The sequence below is a fragment of the Bos javanicus genome, chromosome 16, assembly GCF_032452875.1.
Source record: "Bos javanicus breed banteng chromosome 16, ARS-OSU_banteng_1.0, whole genome shotgun sequence".
In the NCBI taxonomy this organism is placed as follows: domain Eukaryota; kingdom Metazoa; phylum Chordata; class Mammalia; order Artiodactyla; family Bovidae; genus Bos; species Bos javanicus.
This window is the reverse complement of record NC_083883.1, coordinates 57,097,791-57,119,824: the sequence shown is the minus strand read 5'-3', so window position 1 is coordinate 57,119,824 and position 22,034 is coordinate 57,097,791. Positions and strand designations below refer to the sequence as shown.

General features: G+C 47.3%; 1 protein-coding gene across 7 annotated transcripts in view; it reads right to left on the bottom strand.

Moving 5' to 3' along the window:
• Positions 1–10,382: 10,382 nt before the first annotated feature.
• Positions 10,383–22,034, bottom strand: part of TNN (tenascin N) — a 71,163-nt gene continuing 59,511 nt past the window's right edge. For all 7 annotated transcript variants that reach the window (XM_061383265.1, XM_061383268.1, XM_061383269.1 and 4 more), the window contains 2 exons: positions 14,096–14,259; positions 10,383–11,298 (listed from right to left, as the gene is read on the bottom strand). In XM_061383265.1, coding sequence (XP_061239249.1) covers positions 11,158–11,298; positions 14,096–14,259 — 305 coding nt within the window. In that variant the 3' untranslated portion in view covers positions 10,383–11,157. The remainder of the gene's footprint in view (positions 11,299–14,095; positions 14,260–22,034) is intronic.

The following is a 22,034-nucleotide window of genomic DNA, read 5'->3' as shown; positions in this document are numbered from 1 at the left end:
GCCATGTGTAACCTCCTTATTATGGAAATCAGTTAATTATTTTCTTGACATTAGAGACTACCCTCTCCCAGAGTTCACCCAGAATGATGGATGGGGCTACTCCCTCTGGGACACCAAAGGCCCAGCTATCCCTGGGCACTATCTTCCCCCTACCAGCAGAGTCAGAGGTCCGAGGAGCAGGGGTGAACTCATACCCCATTGCCTGCAGAGCAGACACCTTGGAGACTAGACACCCTCAGAGATGCCAGATGCAGAAAAACACACTCATGTTCCTTGGCCACACTTAGAGAACATTCCCATCGATGAGGTCAATCAATGTCCTCTTAAAGGAAAAGGGGGAAAATAGAAAAAACTAAGTAAAAATAGACTTCTGAGTTAAATCTGGTGCTGGGAAGAGGAGAGATCAAAAGTCTCTATAGTAGCAGCAAGGGAGGTAGATAGGTAGGTATCTATAGACAGATAAATAGATCATAGTAGGTAGACTTTATACATAAAGAGATAGACAGACATGTGTATGAATGAATAAATGTGTATCTTTTTTTCGAGTTGGCTGTAGCCTTGCATTGGTTAAGAAATGCAATGAGGACTTCCCTGGTGGTACAGTGGATAAGAATCCACCTGCCAATGCAAGGGACACAAGTTCGATCCCTGGTCCAGGAAGATTCCGCATGCCAGGAAGCAACTAAGACCATGCACCATAACCACTGAGCCCGTGTACTACCACTACTGAAGCCCACATGCCTAGAGCCCGTGCTCCACGGCAAGAGAAGCCACCACAATGAGGAGACTGTGCACCAAACTAGCGTAGCCCTTGCTTGCTCTCCATAACTAGAGAAAGCTGGTGTACAGCTACAAAGACCCAGTGCAACAAAAAATTAATGCATACGATGTGATTAACATTTTAAAAATGTAATGAGTTAAATGTTCCTGAGTCCTCCCTTGATGATGCTAAGCCGTCATTAGAGCAAAAACCATCTAGAGGAGCGTTGTCCAACAGAACTAGGAATGATGGAAATGTCCACTCCCTGCCCAATATAGTACCATTAGCGGTATACATGGAGAAGGCGATGGCACCCCACTCCAGTACTCTTGCCTGGAAAATCCCATGGATGGAAGAGCCTAGTAGGCTGCAGTCCATGGGGTCGCTAAGAGTCAGACAAGACTGAGTGACTTCACTTTCACTTTTCACTTTCATGCATTGGAGAAGGAAATGGCAACCCACTCCAGTGTTCTTGTCTGGAGAATCCCAGAGACGGGGGAGCCTGGTGGGCTGCCATCTATGGGGTCGCACAGAGTCAGACATGACTGAAGTGACTTGGCAGCGGTATACAGCTATTTAAATTAATTAAAATTAAATAAAGCTAAAGGTCCAGTAGCTGACTTACATCAGCTGCATTTCAGTTGGTCAACAGCTGCACACAGCTGGTGGCCACCATCCTGGAGAATGTGGGCCTAAAAGCTTGTAGGGGGAGCAGTCAGACACACTAGCAAAACACCATGCTAACTGCACTTCAAGGGCCAGGGCGGGCCTGCCCTTCATCTTCCCCAGGAAGATGATATCCCTACGAAAAGTGAAAGTGTTAGTCACTCAGTCATATCCAACTCTTTGTGGCCCGTGGACTATAGCCTGCCAGGCTCCTCTGCCCATGGGAATTTGTTGTTGTTCAGTCACTCAGTTGTGTCCAACTCTTTGTGATTTTAAAATCATGGGATTTTACAGGCAAGAATACTGGAGTGGGGAGCCATTCCCTTCTCCAGGGGATCTTCCCAACCCAGGGATCAAACCCAGGTCTCCCACATTACAGGTAGATTCTTTACCATCTGAGCCACCAGAGAAGATACTCCTCTAGTTGCAGTCTATTCTTGGGTTTCCTTCCCTATCACACATATTCTACGACCAACTGAGGACAGAGACCTTTCACTCAGCTCTCTGTTCTTCCCTCCAGGACTTCCAAAACATTCCACCCTCATGGAGGAAATGTTGCCCAGACCGCATCTGGGGGAGGAGGCACTGCTGCACAGCTGGGTGGATGCCAGAGCTCAATATCATCAGCTCCACCTGTCCAGGCTCAGCCCTGACGTTTGGGATATGAATGGACATGTGCACAATGCTGTAAGCATTCTCAGCTCACCAGAATGCTCTCCACTGGCCCCTTGCCCTCTGCCCTTAGTACAATTCCTAAATTCAAAGTCATGGGATTACAAAACTGAAAAGAAGAATGCCTTTATCACCACTTGCAGTCTCTGCCAGAAGTTCAAAGGAACCTTTTGAAATACCTGTGACATTTCATGCAGTAAGGGCTATGTATGCAACTATCTATTAATAACTCCCTCTGGAGGCTATTTGTTCCATTTACATTTTTGACTCTAGTATGTGCCAAGCACAACAGGTGGCCACAATATAAAGGCATTTAGAGGGGCTCACAGCCTGGCTGTGGGAACAGATGAGACAAGAGACCATTCTAGTACAGTTGGTCACTGCTTTCTAAGAGGGAAGTTTCAAAGCTCATGTCAAGTCAGGTTGGGGGCAGGGGTCACCCTGAAGCTATCACCTGGAAAAGAGCTAGCTGCAGAGGAGGAAACAGGAAAAAGAGGGTACTGTTTACATCACCTGAAGCCTGAAGGCTTAGCCTGGCGAGGACCACTGTCAGTGTGGGAGGTGAGGACTGGGTTGTCCTGATTCCGAGGCTAACTCCAGCTCCCACAATTGTGTAATGTACATGCCAGACTTAATCTCTGAGTAGAATTAATGCCAGTCAGTATCTATATCAGAGGGATGAGAGGATTAAATGAGATAATGCATACAAACCGTTTAGCACAGAACCTGGCTTATTGTAAGTGTTCAGTAAATGTTCCTTATTATTAAGGACAGAAGGAAGATCATGAGAGACTTGTGTCCTAGAAGTCAAAGGAAAAGAGACGTTCAAGAAGAAAGCCAGAGTCCGTGGAATTAAATGGTACAGACAGGTCAAAGGAGATAGGAATTGAAAATAATGGACATTTTCTGTTCCTGTTGGTGTAATAAGTTCCCTCGTTTCACCACATACTGCACTACTTACAGTACTATCAATACTCCTTGAATTAAGGGCTCCCAACTTATAGGATGTGACCGGTGAACTTCTTATGTAGATATCCTTCCCTGTGTCAAGCCCCTCTGCCCACAACTAAGCCACCCTGGGGTGACAGCGCCCCTGGTGGCCAGATCAGGAGAGAGTTTGTGTCAACGCGTTTTTCACCTTACAATGGTGCTTCTCTAGCTGGTGGGCTGCCGTCTCTGGGGTCGCACAGAGTCGGACCCGACTGAAGCAACTTAGCAGCAGCAGCAGCGGTGCTTCTCTTAGAACATCAATCCAGCTATGTCACTGATCCTCAGATGAAATGTGCTAAAAATTCACTGGGTTTCATGGGACAATCACAATGCCACACTCATTTGCCAGATAAGGGATTTTCACAATCTTAATTGCTGTTACAAACTTATTTCTTTACAGACTTTACATCACTGCCTAGGAAAGCTTCCCTAACCACTCAAGTCTTTCCCATCACAACAAGATCAGACTACACTCTTCCTACATCCCCAGCTCTCCATTCCATTCTCACCTATATTAGAGTTAGTCTTTATGAGGCCAGAATTGTAACTTATTCACCATGTATCTCCAATACCTAGCGTGGAGCCTTAGTGCATACTAGGCACTACATAAATGCACTGATTAAGGAAAAAAAGAAAAAGAATCACTTGGTTTTTTTTTTTTTTTTTTTACAAGTGCAGATCCCCACTTCCTCTTTGCCCTTCCACTGGATTTGTTATATCTTGGACCAGAGCAGACAACCTGCTCTTCTAACAAGCACACTAGGTAGATGACAGTGGTCTCTGAACCATACCTTGAGAAATATTGTCTAGATATTCAGAAACCAAAATCATCCCATAGTCAAACAAGTTTTCAAAGTGCTACATACCATGTCTTTCCATGTCTTTCTTGGAATCTGCAAGTATCATATTAAAAGCTCTAATGGGTACTGGAATAAAGAAATGGGTGTGACTCTGCTGGACTCAGAGTTTTCTCAAGCTTATTTGACCATGAAACCTCATCTTTTAGCACATCTGGAGGAGCAAGGGTTCCAAGGAACACCATTTGGGAAATGCTGCTCTGGGGGGTGTGCATACCCCCATGCTTCATCTGCTGGTCTTCTACTGCTAACACCTCAATTCATAACATCCCCAAGGAAAACTTTTGTGAAATGTAGACACAGTCTCCTTTTCTTTTCTTTTACTTAACCTTTCTTTCTCACTCTGCCCTTTCTCTTTCTTCCATCTGTGAGCAAGCCATAATAATCCTATTGGTGCCTATTCATAGCAAATACACCTTAGTGTTGGTTAGAGATACACCTTTATAAAAGAACCCGCCTGCCAATGCAGAAGACAAAAGAGATGCAAGTTCGATCCTAGGTCAGGAAGATCCTCTGGACAAGGAAATGGCAACCCACTCCAGCATTCTTGCCTGGAGAATCCCATGAACAGAGCAGCCTGACACACTACAGTTCATGGGGTTGCAAATAGTCGGACATGACTGAAGCAACTTGGCACATACCTTTATCAGGAAAAAAAAAAAAATTCCAAAATTTTGAGTGAAATTATGGAGACTGAAGATGCAAGGCCTCTATCCTACCAGAGTGCTTTCTACCTCATAAAGGCGCTTCCATCACCTCATGTGACTTTTGCAGCAACTGACGTTGTGAGTAAATCATTCCCATTTTATAAAAGATGAAAGTGAGACCCAACGTGAGCAACTTGCCCAAACCAAAACCCTCAGACTCCTGCCCTAGAGCCCCTGGGGAACACAGGGCAATGAGATCCACTCCACTGATCTGGGCTCCTAAGAGACTGTTAACTAGCAACAGCACCCCCTATAGGTCAAAAACTCCAATAACAACTCCAATAAAGGGCTCTGCCCACAAGTCTTCAGACATTCTGTAATGTCTCCTTCAGGTGGTCCACCGTGCAGTGTGAGCCCTGAGAGTTCTGCCTTTTTTTTTTTTTTTTTTTTGTCATCCAAGTGCCTGACTTAAGCTTGGATTGCAGAAGCACCCACTTCAAAGACCACTATGCAAGATAAACACACTGCAAACATACACAACTAGACGAAGACCTGGGCCGCCTCCCCCGACTGTGGCGCCTTTGTTTTAGAGATCCTGGGTGATTTCAGTGCTTGACTATTTGGGACACTTCATTTTTTTTTTTTCTTTTCCTGCACTTTAAATTCACCAGGAAAGACTGATCCCTCAAAATCCTAGGCCCCCACCATGGACCCCAATAAAAGCAGAACCCTAAGCTCACTCTCTCTTGAGCTGTTTTCTCTCTCCCCCACAACCTCACTATGCAGCCCCAGGTATGTAGTGTAATTGCCAGGCCTTGCAAGAAATAAACCTTCATTTTTTTCAAAGTTTCCTAATAGTTATTGCTGAAGGGTGTCTTAAGAATCACAAAAGTCAGTCCAACCAAAACATTGGTTATTGATAGGTTGAGACCAGCACAGAACACACAGCCAGCCTCATTGGCCTCCTTATCCTTCTCTCATCAAACCTAATTTTCTTCACTTGCCAAAATAAGTAATTGTTTCATTCATTTTTTTTTCCTTTTTAAATTGCAATACTACAATACCTTTGTTTTCTACTTCGGTCATTAAAAGTGCACTGCAATCTGCATTATAGAATGGACAGGCTTTTCTGGGCTAACCTGAGAACCTAACTCCTTTGTATACCATTGGAATTAGATCTCAACCCATTTCCCATGTCCCCCGTAGAAACTAACACAAGGCCTATTGGGAAGTGGATTCAGCTGTGCTTTAGGAACTGCCTAAAACCCCTTCCAGGGGCGCCCCTCCATCCCCTTGCCGGACCACCAGCCCAGTAGACCAGGTTGGGGGAGACAGTCCCCAGCTCACCAGGCAATCTCTTCCAAAGGGCTCCAGGGGCTTCTAACATGCAACTGGGGCTGAGAACAGCTGCTAAGATGAAAAAGGGGGTGGTAGTGGATTACAGTTTCTCAGTTACCTGTTTTGCGCGGCAACACTGCCCGTGCAACCACCAAGCCATGCTGGATGGTGAGTCGTACCCACAGGCTGACTCTCCAGATGAAGGAAGAAACGTGAGGACCCGCAGAACTTCCCTCGCTATAGGAGAGGAAAGGAATTTTGAGGCTAGAGGTTCCCGGTAGGACCACACTGCCATCTGCTGGCCTGGCCGGGAACAGCGCGCCCCTGAGCCGGGCCGCGGGCTCCAAACGTATTGATTGATCTGCACTCTTTATTGACAGAAACCTCCCTATCCTCTCCGCTGCCCCGGTGAAGGGCTTAAGGGTATGACTTGGAAATATTTTTAGCGGAAGACTTTCTCCTGTAAATGGCTACGTTTCGCCGAGATTATTTCATTATTTATACTTGCTTTTCCACTCCCATGCTGTAGCCCCACCCGGGACACTCCATCCCGACCACAGCCTCCCTCTCCTCAGACAACACACCTGGTCTTTTCCTTCAGGGCATCCCTTTGATCATAATACCTTGGGTCATTTTTTTTTTCTTTTTCCCTAGCTCCTTCAGCGTTTTCTGGCTTTAATGATCCTTGAATCCCTAAGAATTCCAAATTAAAAAGCAGATTTTTTTTGTTTTTTTGGTCACACGGCTTGTGAAATCAACGAAGGATTGAACCCAGGTCCTCAGCAATGAAGCGCAGAGCCCTAACCACTGGACCGCCAGGGAATTCCCCAAAGCAGAACTCTAGACATCATGCGACAAACCAAAACGTGGGGACCCTCTTCCCAGAGGAAGCTACTGTCAAGAACAACCAGTTTTAAACTCTGCCATGAAAGGAGCCCTCCCCTCATTTACCACCCAGCCCCCTCAAATCCTGTTAACCCTTCCTTCTATTAATATTACTGATCTGTGCTCTGCTGTTTCCCACCATTTCTGCCTCAGGCCAAGGAAGTCAGTGCCTGCGTGCTTAGTCGCTGCAGTCATGTCCGACTCTCTGCGACTCCACGGACTATAACCCACCAGGCTCCTCTGTCCATGGGGATTCTCCAGGCAAGAATACTGGAGTGGGCTGCCATGCCCTTTTCTAGGGGATCTTCTCAACCCAGGGATCGAAACTGCATCTCTTTTGTCTCCTGCATTGCAGGCGGATTCTTTACCACTGAGCCCCGAAAGAAGCCCATACCCATTGCCTATTGCAATAACCCTTCACTGTCTGTGAATCTCTACTTCCTTCCATGCCTCCTTCCATTCTCTATGCTGTCACCAGACTGATGCTTCCAAAACATAAGTCTCACTACAAGTGTCAGTCCAAGGTTTAAACACCCTCAGTGTTCTCCACTGCCCCTCCCAAACTTTTTCATCTTAGCTGTGGTTCTCAGCCCCAGATGCATGTCAGAAGCCCCTGAAGCTTTAGAAAGCACAGCTGCACAGGACTTAGCTGAGACCCATAGAAGCAGCATCTCTGGGGGTGAAGTAGGGTCTGGTTATGTGACAGCTCCAGCTGATTCTGATGATCAGTGACAGCTGGGACCACGGTGCCAGCTGAGACCACCATGCTCACATGGCTGAGATCAGTTCCTGCCTGTCTCTCCAGCATGGCTCCCCACCAACCACTCCTCACCCCACCAAGAAACCATCTTCCTCCCTGAAACACACCACACTCTGTCCATTCTCACTTTCGCCATCAGGTAACCTCATCCCAAGGTGCCCTGCCTGCCCCCAGCCTTTCGCCTGTCCCTGGCGAATCCAGATTTGTTCTTCCAGACGTGATGCTGACACCACAGCTGCAACACTTCCTGGGGCACCCCGCTCTGCTCACAGCACTCTGTCCATCGCAATGCCCACTGGGCGTCCCCATAGCTGTGTCCACCACATCGCAGGCAGGGGCTGTGTTCTGCTTATCACTCAGGGCTTGGCTAGCATCTCCCATGGAACAGGAAACCACTCAAGAGACTTTATCAACTGTTTGTGATACTCTGTCCTTACTTCTACCCTAGTGCCTGGCTATGCTGCATGTCCCTTCTATGACAGCTTTTGTTTCTTGCTGTTCTTCAGTTGCTCAGTCATGTCCAACTCTTTGTGACCCCATGGACTGCAGCATGCCAAGCTCCCTGTCCTGCACTATCTCCCTGAGTTTGCTCCAACTCATGTCCCCTGAGTCAATGATGCCATCCAACCGTTCATCCTCTGTCACCCCCTTCTCCTGCTTTCCATTTTGCCCAGCATCAGGGTCTTTTCCAAAGAGTCAGCTCTTCGCATCAAGTGGCCAAAATATTACAGTTTCAGCTTCAGCATCAGTCCTTCCAATGAATATTCAGGGTTGGTTTCTTTTAGGATTATTTTATTTGGTTTGTCCTAACCAGTAGGAATTGTCCCTGAAGCTTCAAAATGCTGGTGGCTCATAATCTGACTCTAAGAAAAGTGTCTGACCCTCGGAAACGCAGGTCTACCCAGAAATCTATTCTGGGGCCTATATTCAGCTGCCAGAGCAGGAGCTCCCGGAGTTGGTCACGTTAAAATGAGGTTAGGCACAGAGGTTTAGGTCTGGAATGTTCTCCTTCGTCAGGCAAACATCCTTTGAAAATGAGCTCCCTGGCCCTACCCCCACCGACTTCCTTCTCTGCCCCGGTGGAATCCTTGAGGAGTCAACTGAGGTTTTCTCTGCCCTGTCCTTTCAGGGCAGCAAGAACCCTACAGGTGAAAGAATGCAAGAAACCACTCCAGTTTCCCACAAGTTCTCTGGCTACCATGTCAGACGCCTCCTGAGCAAACAGCCCATCAGCGAGTGGCCCCCTTCGCCGGAGCTACTAAGACAGCAGTCACCCGTTCATCAGCAGCCCCAGCCCAGACCTGCAGAGTCAGAAGGGCTGGAGCACAGCAGTCCTCTTCCCCAGGCACATCTGAGAAGCCTGATTCAATTTGGGAAGACCACCCACCAGGCACTCCACCCCCCCCACTCTGAATCATCCCAGGATTTGATCCACTTTGCAAAGGTGGCTTTCCTTTTCTAAAAAGGCTGCACCCACTGGGGTGTGCACAGGGCTCCTGCGTCAGCGAGGTGGAGACTCTACCTGCAAACAGGAGATGAGAGGCCTCGGGACTGAGAGGCTGCACAAAGGGACCTTTAAAACCGACAAGGAAATTAGCTCTTGCTCTGGCCCTAAGGAAGCTGGATCAGGACTAAAGATATCTAGTCGGTTTCTACAAATATCTGCTCCTCAGAGAGGCTTATGGAGCCCCCCAGTACTGCCACCAATCTCCACCTCCATCTCTTGATCCTACTGTAATTTTCTTTCATGGCACTTATCACTTCTGGAAATTGTATGGATATCTGTTGTCTATTAATTATCAGCCTCCACCGATAGAATATCAGCACAAGGACAGGAATCTTGCATTTGGTTCACTTCTAGAGCAGTAGGACTTAGAGTAGACCAGCATGTAATAGGGAGTAATCAGTATTTGTTGAATGAATGAAGGAATGAATGCATGACAGCACACACACTCCAGCAGAGCAAGAACTGGCTCGCTCCGCTCTGTGAGCTCACCTCACGCTGCCTGGTAAGCAGGCAGAGCCTTAAAGTCTCCTTGAATCAATGAACAAGGTGCAAGCTTGTTTTTAAACTATGAGCCCCAACACCTACACAATACTTCATCCAGACTGCCCTTTATCAGGCTGAGCAGTTGCCAGGGCATTGCTCAGTGCGTGTGTAAAAGGAGCCAAGGGGATGCTGAACATTTTAAAGGTTGACAAACATTATTCCAAAAGTATGGCTTCGCATTTGGCCAGAGGTTAAAACCTGGAGAACCCGAGGTAATAAAGGACTCCCAATCCTGAAGGAGGGTTGCAGCTTGTAGGGTATTTGTCTTCCTCCTCACTCACTCACTCCTCCTGGTTCCAAATACCATTATTTACCATCACAGCAGTAAGAGGTCACGGCCAACCAAATTCCATTATAACGCTCAAATTGTACCTTTGCTTGCACTTAGGTTAAATTTAGAATTCAAGTGCACTTATGTGGGGAAAATAACACACAGCATATTTCTTTAAATCAGTGGTTTATTTAATTTTTTTTTCTTGAATAGGAATTTGACTTTTTTCAATGGTTACTGACTTTGCTACACAAAAACCTTCCAGAGTGATAGGAAAATAAGACAAAATTATCTGACCTTGTGTCATAATAATATGCCAAGTGTCCATTCAGACAATAAGCATCTGGTACTGAGCACTTTCAGAAAACCCAGGGTTCCAACAGAATAGGCGGTAGGGGAGAGGAGGGAAGGCAGAGGACTTGATGTTATGAAGGAGTGACAAAGAAGAGTCTTTGGGAGGACCCAATTACCAAGAGAGTCAAACTATTTAAGGTTGAAATAAGTGAGAATTTATTCACAACATATGTGGATCTACAAAAGTGATTATGCAGATGGCTGGTAGGGAGCACTTCAAAATAGCAGTAATATGGAAGCTGGGGTTTCCAGCATGCCGGATACCAGTCAGAACTTAGCAAAATTCAACTCTCTCTTTGTCTCTTCTAGTTCCCTTGAATAACATCGGCAATTTTTTTTAAAAGGGGAAGATTTATGCCTTTGTCCCCCCAAATCCAGGGATAATGGAAGGTAAGTTTCAGGCTACTATCAGCCCCTTGTCATCAAAGAGAAACCCCTCTTTGGTGCTTCTTTTTAGACAGAAGATTTGTATTAGTAGAACTATGTGTATATACATATATATACACACACACACCAATTTTGAGATTTCCAATTAGTGGAGTACTAGATGATTCTTCACTTTTTTTTTCCCCCTAACCCCATATATTTGTTACTGAAGACAGAACAGAAAACCTTACAGCTTCAGTGCTGTCTCTCCCATACACACTGTGCAGCTACTTTTGTATGGATTTTCAGGGCCCCAATATACGTGGGCAAAATGCAGGTGACAGGGAAGTAAGCTGCATGACTGAGAGCTTGGTGACATGCTTTGTCCTGCAGGTTATCCAGCCATCTCAGAAGCCAGGGCTATGAGCATTCTTCAAACTTCCATCAGCCAGTCATCACTACCCACCCCACCTGACGCTTACACGGATGTCCCCAACCCTGGGCTGGTCTCCTCTTGTGCTGTATGTAGACAAAGGGGCCGTCAGAACGTTCTCGAATTTTCTCCCAGCATTCGCTTCTTTCTGCTCAGGACATGCTCCCCGCTGTAGCCGTGAGGTCGGATCTTCAACTCCACAAAAGGAATGGAGAATTCATGTCCCTTCCATGGCTCCCAGTTCACCCCCTATGTTAAATAAATAAATAAGCCAACAAATAAACAAGCCAAGGAGAAGAGGCACTTGGGAGAGTGGAGTGGGTTATGGCACCAAAGAGTGCTTCTCTACCGGGGAAAGCACTCCCTCTCTACTCTGTTGTTCTTTAGTCACTCAGTCGTGTCCAAGGCTTTCACAAGCCCATGGACTGCAGTCCACCAGGCCCCTCCCTCGACAGGATTTCCCAGGCAAGGATACTGGAGTGGGTTGCCATCTCCTTCTCCAGGGGATCTTCCCCACCCAGGGATCGAACCCAAGACTCCTGCATTGGCAAGTGGGTTCTTTACCACTGTGCCACCTGTGAAGCCCACACCTCTCTGCACAAGGGACAGAAAAGGAGACTGGGATACTTATAACGGAAGTGAGAGAGGGATCTGGGAGTGTGTGCCCTCTGCTGGGCAGCTGAGGTTAGACAGGCTGAGGACTGGGAAGCCCCCTGGGGTTGGAGGCTGGGGGTGTAAGCCCAGGAGGCGGGTGAAGCCAGAGCAGCTGCAAAGACAACACGGGGTCAACCTGGCCAGCAGTGATTAAATTCAGAGTGATTTGCTTCACTCTTTTCCTTTACAAAAAATTAAAGACAAAAATAAACATATTAATTGGCCAATTGTGTAAAATCATTTTCAATTTACACTGTACAGATATTAGCTCTGGGGTAACGAATAGCCTGCTGAAAACTAAATTTCGCATTATGACTTTTGACTGGTGAGCACAATAATATTTAATTCACTTAATAACCTTGCAACCTGGCCAATAAAGAGCCCAAGTGACCAATTTTATGTATTTTAATTTGTGAGGTAAATAATAAACAAGAAGCTAAATGCTGTGCAGACTGTGAAAAGCACATTAACCAGATGAATGTCTTTTATTAGCAAATATGGGGATGGTTTAGGGCACGCTGGCTGCTCATTTCAAATATCTGATCTCTGATCACAGCTTCCCTCAGTCCACATGCAGCCTCCAGGATTCATGGGCCCACCCTCCTTGGCTCCCCTAAGTGCAAACTTCTTCTTCCCTTTGAAAAATCATGTAAAGATGGGGAGTCCCTACTGCCTGGTTAGGACCAATGGAAACAGAATGTACCTGGACTTTAGATGTATTAATATTTACAGTCATATTGGTATAAGGTGAGTTCTGGGGAGAGGTAGCTTCCTGAAGGCTAGGATCAAGATCCAGGGTAGGAAATTAGAAACCCAAGGAGGGGAAATTTCATAAAGTGGGATGGATTAATGATGAGTAGGAACAAAGATGCAATTTTCAAGAAGCTGTGAGGGAGCAAGCAGGAGATGCCTAGTTGCTGGCGAGGAGTCAAGATGATGTTCTCGGGGCATGAGAGTCTGAGAAATCACTGGTAGGAAAGTTTTAGAGCAAGGGAGGGGTGAGGAGCCTGTGTTCACACTCCTGAAGTGGAGAAACCGGTTTAGCACAACGCTCTGAGCAGACTTTGGGTGGCTCTAGGGTGAAGTGGATCCAAGGGTGTGTGTGTACGCTAAGTCACTTCAGTCGTTTCCAACTCTATGTGACCCTATGGGTCTTACCTAAAGCAGAAAACTGTGTTCCCCATGATCAAAGGACAGAGAAAAATAGCTCTGGTTTAACTGGAAGAAGGACTTCCCTGGTGAGTCAGATGGTAAAGAATCTACCTGCAATGCAGGAGATCCAGGTTTGACTCCTGGGTCAGGAAGATCCCTTGGAGAAGGGAATGGCTACCCACTCCAGTACTCTGGCATGGAGGATTCCATGGACAGAGGAACCTGGGATCACAGAGTCAGACACGACCGAATGACTAACACTTTAAATTTTCACTTTTAACTGGAAGAACAACTGGATAGAATTCTGATGTGTCTGTTATGGATAAAATGTTTGTGTCCCCTCCCAACCCCCCAAAATGTATACAATGAAGCCCTAACCACCAGTGTGGTTACCAGATGGTTACCAGATGGTATTCGCAAGTGATGGTATTCACAAGTGGAGCCTTCGGGAGGTAACTAGGGTTAGATGACGTCACCCACGGTAGGATCAGTGCTCTTACGAGAAGAGGACAGATCAGAGCTCACTCGCGAGCTCGCTCTCTGCCTCTACTGTGTGAGGACGCAGTGAAAAGGCGGCCATCCACAAGCCAGAAAGACCTCCCATCAGAAACTGAATCTGCTGGGAACTTGGACTTTGCATCCCCCAGAACCATGAGAAATGAATGCCTGCTGTTTAAGCCCCCTAGTCTCTACTATTTTCTTACAGCAGTTCAAGCTAACGAAGAGAGTGTCCACATGTGAATTTGTAAAGCAGGATGATGTGTGATGCATACCATCTCTGTTAAGCAGTGGGCGGCCTGAGTCCTGCCCGACACTGAGGAAGGGCGCAGCACTGGTGGGAATGCAGAGAGCGGGGGGCCGCAGCAGGTGGGCAGGAAGGACCTAGACCACAAGGCCACGGAGCCTGGAGAAGGAGCCGCACTGCTCTGACTGTTGGCCTCCGAAGGAGAGGGGCAGCACACCAGCTGGAGGGTGTCACTCCAGAAACAGAATATGGGTGGAGCTAGTGGTGAAGAACCTGCCTGCCAATGCAGGAGATGAAAGAAATGCGGGTTTGATCCCTGGGTTAGGAAGATCTCCTGGAGAAGAAAATAGCAACCCACTCCAGTATTCTTGCCTGGAGAATTTCATGGACAGAGGAGCCTGGTGGGCTGCAGTCCCCGGGGGTCGCAAAGCGTCGGACACAACTGAGTGACTAACACTTTCACTGGGACAAAAAAGATGTTCACCTGTCACCTACCTCACTGTGCTTGGTCTCCCCGTATCTGCCATTGGGGTTGGCCAAGTGGCAGTTCTTGTACCACCAGCCGCCGTGATGCGTCAGGGCACAGTTGCTGAGGGCGATGTCGTTGTCTCGGTCAAAGGTTGTAAACTTCCATCCGTTGTGGTAAGTGAGTGCGTCCCCTGCGGGCAAGCAGAGGTGACAGAGGTGGGTGGGATCTTCCTCTGGCCTGAGAGAGGACCCGGCAGGAAAACCTCCGGGCACAAAAATGCCAGGGGTGCAGTTGGTTATGCCACAAGGAGTCACGCTTTTCTCAAAATCGCCAAGATGAGCACACAATACGAATGAACAGGTTCTCTTTCCTCGCTTGTCACCCAAACTTCAGGCCTGTTTTTCCAATAGCTTGAATAGCTTTTCCACTTAGAGGCTTCACAGTAAAATATCCAAACATCCAGAACCGAACTCCTCGACATTCCTCATAGTACCAGACTGACCTCACACAACTGACCCCTGTCCCATGCCGCTGTCTCTGCTTCAGTATCCCCTCAGTGGCCCAGACTGGACACTCCTGAGCCACCTTTGACAATCCTATTGCCCGCCTCCCCCATCAATGATTCAGCCCTTCCTTCTGCAGATCACTCCAATACACCCCTGTCCCCCACGGCTGCCACCCTAGGGTCTTCTCACCTCTCCAGGCCTGTGTCAACACAACAGGCTTCCCAGTTCTTCCGAAGCTTAATAAGTATCCTTTTTCATCATCTCAGATCTACTTCCTCCCACAAGGAGTGAATTACTCCTGCTTTGCAGGCTTGTACCTTGGCTGTACCTTCTGTACAACCTCATAGCCTGCTGTCCCCAAAGGCACTGAATGCGTAGGGTGGATGAGTCCATCGTCCATGCCTCTGCTTATCTGCTTCTCTCTACCCTTCATCAGTCCAAGTCCTCACCATTCCTCGAAGCCCAGCGCAATCCCACTCCTGAGGAAGAGTCTCCTTCCTAATCCTCCCACGTGCCCTCTTAACACACACACCTGAACTTCTAGAGCCCTTCTGGGCACACAGGTACAATTAAGTGCTCATTGCAAACTGTCTAGAAACCTGCCTTAATTGCTTGACTTGTGTTTCACTATTTCCCCATCACATTTGTCATTCTTTTACACGTTTACTTTTTAATTCAGCTCATAAACGGCAATAAGGGCTCATATAAATCCCAAGCTTAGTCAAGTCCGTTCCTGTGATAACAATACTTCCATTTAATCTGATTTCCAAGTTACAGATCACCTCCACATGTACATTCTCATCTGATGCTCCTGACAAGCCTGAGGGGTGGGTTAGGCAGCTCTTCGTCCCACGAGGAAGGAAACTCACAGAGTTTGTTCTAGGGACTTGCCACAGTCTCTCAGCCCACTGGCAGCAGAGCCAGGACTCAAAGCTGCGACCCGAGACCCCAAGCCCAGGGTTCTTTCTGAGCCACCAATGCATCTGCGGTTTCCTTACTTCAACAGCAGGCTTTGATTATGCCAACAAGAATGAGCTGTCTCTGACCATCTACAACAATGGTTCTCAAAGTTCAGTCCCTGGGCCAGCAGCATCTGTATCACCTGGGAACTGGTTAGAAATTCATGTTCTCAGGCCCACCCCAGTCCTACAGAACCAGAAACTCCAGGGTGGTACCCTGCAGTCTGTGCTTTGACAAGCCCTTCAGACGCCAGCTGAAGCTTGAGAACTTTTGTCCTGCAACCTCATCAGGTACACCTGCCACGGCCCAGGCTCTGGGAATGCCAACAGCAGTCCTTGCTCTCAGTTGCGGGTGGCTGTGGTAGATACATAAAGAGTTGACAAAACGGTGTAAAGGGAAGGTCCAAGTTTGTCCTTCTCATTTGGAAGCTCAGACGGTGGCCCTTTCATGTCCACCGTGTTGTTTAGTCGCTAAGTCGTGTCCAGCTCTTTTGCAACCTGACGGACAATATATAGCCTGCCAGGCTCCTCTGTCCATGGGATTCTCCAGGCAAGAGTATTGGACTGGGTTGCCATTTCCTCCTCCAGGGGATCCTCCCAACCCAGGGATTGAACCCATGTCTCTTGCACTGGTAGGTGGATTCCAGTAGGCCACCCGGGTAGCCCTCATGTCCACCTTTGTTGTTCAGTCACTCAGTCGTGTCCAACACTTTGTGACCACATGGACTGCAGCACATCAGGCTTCCTGTCCATCACCATCTCCCGGAGCTTGTGCAAACTCGTGTCCATTGAGTCGGTGATGCCATCCAACCATTTCACTCTGTTGTCCCTTCCTCCTCCTCCCTTCAATCTTTCCCAGCATCAGGGTCTTTTCTGAGACACAGCAAAACCTCTTCCCCCATTAATTTTCTCCAATGAAAGAAGAGCAAACTGTGCCTTCATTCACAGGCATTTCTTCATCTCCTTAGATTTTCCGCAGATAGTTCCCTATAGTTCAAAATACCACACAATGGCTCCCTTAGTAACACTTTTAACGAGCACAGTTTACCTAACTTGCAAGTAAGTTCCAAGAGCTGTTTTCTAAGCACCTGTGCAGAGACTGTTTCTGAAAGATCTCTTTGTGGCTATCTAACCTTGGGCGCTGGGATAAAGAAAGGTGAAGCAGGTTGTGGCCTGAGTGGCCCCTACCCCCAATCCATGATGGATTATCTACCTTCTGGCTTCAGAGATTGAAGCCACACTAATGTTCCAAATGTAGATAGTGAGTGCTCCCATAAATTAAAAACTAACTTTTCTTTGGTCATCAGGCCCTGGCTAAGACAGTGTTCTGATGTATTAAGCTTATCTCCCCAAGGAAAATAAAGCAGAAAAGTCAATGGTGGTTCTCTGGGAGTTTTAGGAGAAAACATTGATGAGAGATAAGTGCCCCTCTTCTAATGTAATGGCCTTGGGTGGGAGGAGTCAGTGGCAAGCCTGTAAGAGGTCTGAACCCAAGCCCAGGTGGGGCTGCTGAGATGGTCAGCACCCAGCTCATCAAAATATCTCTTGGGGCAGAGGGGTGGCCAGGGGGGTCCCTACTGGGCCCAGTGGTTAAGAATCCGCCTGCCATTGCAAGGGACACAGGTCCGATCCATGGTCCGGAAAGCCCCGACATGCTGCAGGGCAACTAAGCCCATGGGCCACAACCCAACTGAGCCCGTGATCCAGAACCCATGCTCTGCAACTACTGAAGCCCCAGAGCCCGTGCTCCACAATGAGAGGAGCCACCGCAATGAGAAGCCTGTGTGCTGCAACTAAAGAGTAGCCCCTGCTCGCCACAACTAGAGAAAGCCCATGCACAGCAATGAAGACCCAGTACAGCCAAAAATAAATAAAAATAAACAAATATTTAAAATGTAAATATATATAAAAATCACTCTGGAACCAACTCTTCTCCTCTCGTACTTCCTGAGATAGGAAAGATGAGCCGGCAGCTAAGCCGTCTCAGGCCAGAAGCTGTTAGCATCACATCCCCTGTGAATGACACGCAGGCGCAGGATCACGTGTCTGGACCTTGAGCATCTTCCACTCGGAGACCAAGAATAGGCTGATGAAAGTGTGATTTGTGTCACCTCCAGCTTTCCCTTTTGTTCATGTGTCAACAATGTTTTCCTTCTTTAAATGCCAGTACTTAAAAAATTCACTTCAAAGCCAGGAAGGCACTGGCATTTGGGGTGGAACAATTTTTCACTGTGGGTATCTGGCAACCCTGGCCCCAGCCCACTGAATGCTGGCTGAGTTCCTCGTCACATTTTTAAGTGTCCGTAGAGGGTGAACCATCCCTTCTTGAGCAGCTCTAAGTCTCTGAAATCAGCTGTAAGTGGCTAGTTAGCCCACAGAAATCCTTCTGCACCACCCTGAATGTCTGCCTATTTATGTTTTCAATATAATCTCCAAATTAATGAACAGCGGCATCCTGAAGGTAGAGCTCATAGAATGTCCTACCTGTCTCACTCCAAGAATCAGAAAGTCAATTGATCTGGCATTACCTTGCTGGAGTTTCCTTCAAGGAGAATAATGTGCTGGATTTTTTAAAATTAATTTTTATTGGGGTATAGCTGCTTTACAATGTTGTTTTAGTTTCAACTGTACAGCAAAGTGAATCAGCAACACATATGCTTCAGTCATGTCCAAATCTTTGAAACCCTGTGGACTGTAGCCTGCCAGGCTCCTCTGTTCATGGGATTCTCCAGGCAAGAATACTGGTGGGTTGCCATGTCCTTCTCCAGGGGATCTTCCTGACCCAGGGATCGAACCCATGTCTCTTATGCCTCCTGCACTGGCAGGCAGGCTCTTTACCACCAGCGCCTCCTGGGAAGCCCTATTTAGCACAATAGCTGCTTTACAAGGTTGTGTTAGTTTCTCCTGTCCAGCAAAGTGAATCAGCTACACATACACATATATCTGAATAGGGTTCCCTGAGCTATACAGCAGGTTCTCCTTAGTTATCTATTTTATACATAGTATCAACAGTGTGGATATGTTGATTCCAATCTCCCAGTTCATCCCTCCCCTCCCTCCCGCTTTGGTGTCCATATATCTGTTCTCTACATCTGTGTCTCTATCTCTACTTTGCAGCTTCTTGATTTGACTTCAGTAGAAGCAAAAGTTGAGGGTCCACCTGGACAGTCTGAGTAGGGATAGTCTAAAACCTCACTTACCCACCAGAGCCGTACATCTCTAGTTCCAAAAAGAGTGACAACAGGGTTAAAGGCTGGCGGGAGCTGGCCCATGCCTGGAGATGCAAAATGTTCGCTTTCTACCGGAACGCCATGTCCTCTAAGGAGAGCTGGCCCATGCCTGGAGATGCAAATGTTCGCTTTCTACCGGAATGCCATGTTCTCTAAGGAGAGCTGGCCCATGCCTGGAGATGCAAATGTTCGCTTTCTACCGGAACGCCCTGTCCTCTAAGGAGAGCTGGCCCATGCCTGGAGATGCAAAATGTTCGCTTTCTACTGGAACACCATGTCCTCTAAGGAGAGCTGGCCCATGCCTGGAGATACCAAATGTTCGCTTTCTACCGGAATGCCCTGTCCTCTAAGGAGAGCTGGTCCATGCCTGGAGATGCAAAATGTTCGCTTTCTACCGGAATGCCCTGTCCTCTAAGGAGAGCTGGCCCATGCCTGGAGATGCAAAATGTTCGCTTTCTACCGGAATGCCCTGTCCTCTAAGGAGAGCTGGCCCATGCCTGGAGATGCAAAATGTTCGCTTTCTACTGGAATGCCATGTCCTCTAAGGAGAGCTGGCCCATGCCTGGAGATGCAAAATGTTCGCTTTCTACCGGAATGCCCTGTCCTCTAAGGAGAGCTGGCCCATGCCTGGAGATACCAAATGTTCGCTTTCTACTGGAATGCCATGTCTTCTAAGGAGAGCTGGCCCATGCCTGGAGATGCAAAATGTTCGCTTTCTACCGGAATGCCCTGTCCTCTAAGGAGAGCTGGCCCATGCCTGGAGATACCAAATGTTCGCTTTCTACCGGAATGCCATGTCCTCTAAGGAGAGCTGGCCCATGCCTGGAGATACCAAATGTTCGCTTTCTACTGGAATGCCATGTCCTCTAAGGAGAGCTGGCCCATGCCTGGAGATACCAAATGTTCGCTTTCTACTGGAATACCATGTCCTCTAAGGAGAGCTGGCCCATGCCTGGAGATACCAAATGTTCGCTTTCTACCGGAATGCCCTGTCCTCTAAGGAGAGCTGGCCCATGCCTGGAGATGCAAAATGTTCGCTTTCTACCGGAATGCCATGTCCTCTAATCAGTACCTCATCATCTAGGACATAAGCAGCCAGAAGCTTGCTAAATTTCAAAATCCTCCTTGGGGACCAATCAGCACATATAAGGAAAGCTCAAACTCCACTAACCCCACCACTATAATTCAGAATTTAAGAGTAAGAATGATAGCACACAGGGGAAGATTAGACCACTGCCTAAATGCTGCATGAATTCTGAGTCTCTCAAGGCTTCCTATTAAAAAATACATCCTCCACTGACCAGCACTTGTTGGCCTGCACAACCTTAGAATGGGAATTAGCCCCTAATCGCAGTTAAAATGCAAATACAGTCCCCGGGAGGAGAATCACAGTAATTCACAAAGATGTTGACTCCTTTTCACTCATTTTCCCATTAGCATCAGGTCATTTACTGGATTAGGATAGACCTCAGAGAAGGGACATTTGAATACTAGAGGGAGGGGGACGGGGTAGCCTGGGAGGGCAGGCTTGAGCGAGGTCCCCAGCGGAAGGCCCATGAGGGGAGTGGCTTCAGGGAGGGACGTGGGCACAAGTGCCAAAGGGAACCAGCCCAACCCATATCTTATCTGGAGAAGGTGCCATGGGTGGAGTCTCTGAAGACTGGGCTTTTTCAGCCCGAGAAAGGAAAGCTGACTGATCACTGTGGTCAGGACTGAACAGGGAACTGGGAAGAAAAGGGATGGCCAGATATTTAACCATGTGGGCTGAGCTAGAACAGGAGGAGGCCTGAGGGGTCTGATGAAATAAAGCTCATATTTTCTGGCAAGATACAGGGCCCATCTGGGCCTCGTTCTTCCCCTTTAGTGTGTACCACGCCTCTGTGTTAACCAGACCTCTTTAGGAAATGATACTCCCTCTTAATATCCTCAAGGAGCCACCGTGACTCATGACCTGTGATCCAATACTTTGTATGCGGTGTAGATCTGGACTTTGTAAACTGTCAATGATACATCATTTGACAGACTTATAATCCTCTATCTCAAAAACTCATCTAACTGTGCTCTGACCTCTAACAGGAGAGACAGTCCTCTGAGTTTTCTGAAAGACTGCCACCCGGGTTATAATCCTCGGGTTGGCTGGAATAAAACTTCCATGTCTTTCTTGTTTTTCACTGACAGGTCTAAGAGAGACTGCAGTGTGCACACCCCTTCCCCTCTGGCTGGAATGCAATCTGATCAGCTACAGTTGGTGGAAGAGGGTGAGAGGCAGTGCACTCACTCTTACAAAAGGGTGTCTTGTAATCCCTCTCATTCGATTAATATCCTTAGACTGGACTAAATACCCATCTGTGTTTCCCAATTGTATTTTAACTGGCTTTTTTCTATGCCTGACTTCCACGTTTTTTATATCAACCCTGAATATTCACTGGAAGGACTGATGCTGAAGCTGAAGCTGAAGCTTTGGCCACCTGATGCGAAAAGCCAACCCATTGGAAAAGACCCTGATGCTGGGAAAGATTGAGGTCAGGAGAAGAAGGGGATGACACAAGATGAGAGGTTGGATGGCATCATCAACTCAGTAGACATGAGTTTGAGCAAACTCTGGGAGATAGTAAAGGACAGGGAAGCCTGGTGTGACACAGTCACTGGGGTCCCAAAGAGTTGGACACAACTGAGCGACTAACACACACACACACACACACACACATTCCTACATAGCCCCAACAAAGTCAAAAACACGCTATGTCAAACACTAGACTTACTTGCTAGGGTTTAAAGACGATAAATATAGGTTTAAAGTATAGTATTAAAACAATAACCACACCTTGCATCTTAAAGAAAATGCTCAGTGTCATAATTTCAGTATTTCATCAGCTGCTTAATTTTGTTCTTTTCCTTTCATGACTTAACACACCACCAACTGGCTTAAATCCAGTGAGACGCTAATTGCAGCTACCGTTCCCCTCCTTTCAGCTGAACTGTTAATTTCTGTGTTGTCATAGTTGTGTGGAGTTAATGAGACCTAGACTTCTTATTGTGTGAATCAGCACTTTCATTCTTCTGTCTTTATTTATGGCAAAGTACCACAATCAATTTAAATAACACACACACAGGCACCGCTGTGCAAGAGTGGCAGCCACACTGCTGAAGCCTAATAAGAGGTGGGCAGACACCGTGAAATCTCTCAGAATGTGGGTTCATCAGCTAATGTACAGCAGCCTGAATTGGGGCAGTAGAAGAGGAAGAATTTTACTGGTAGGGGATCAGTGT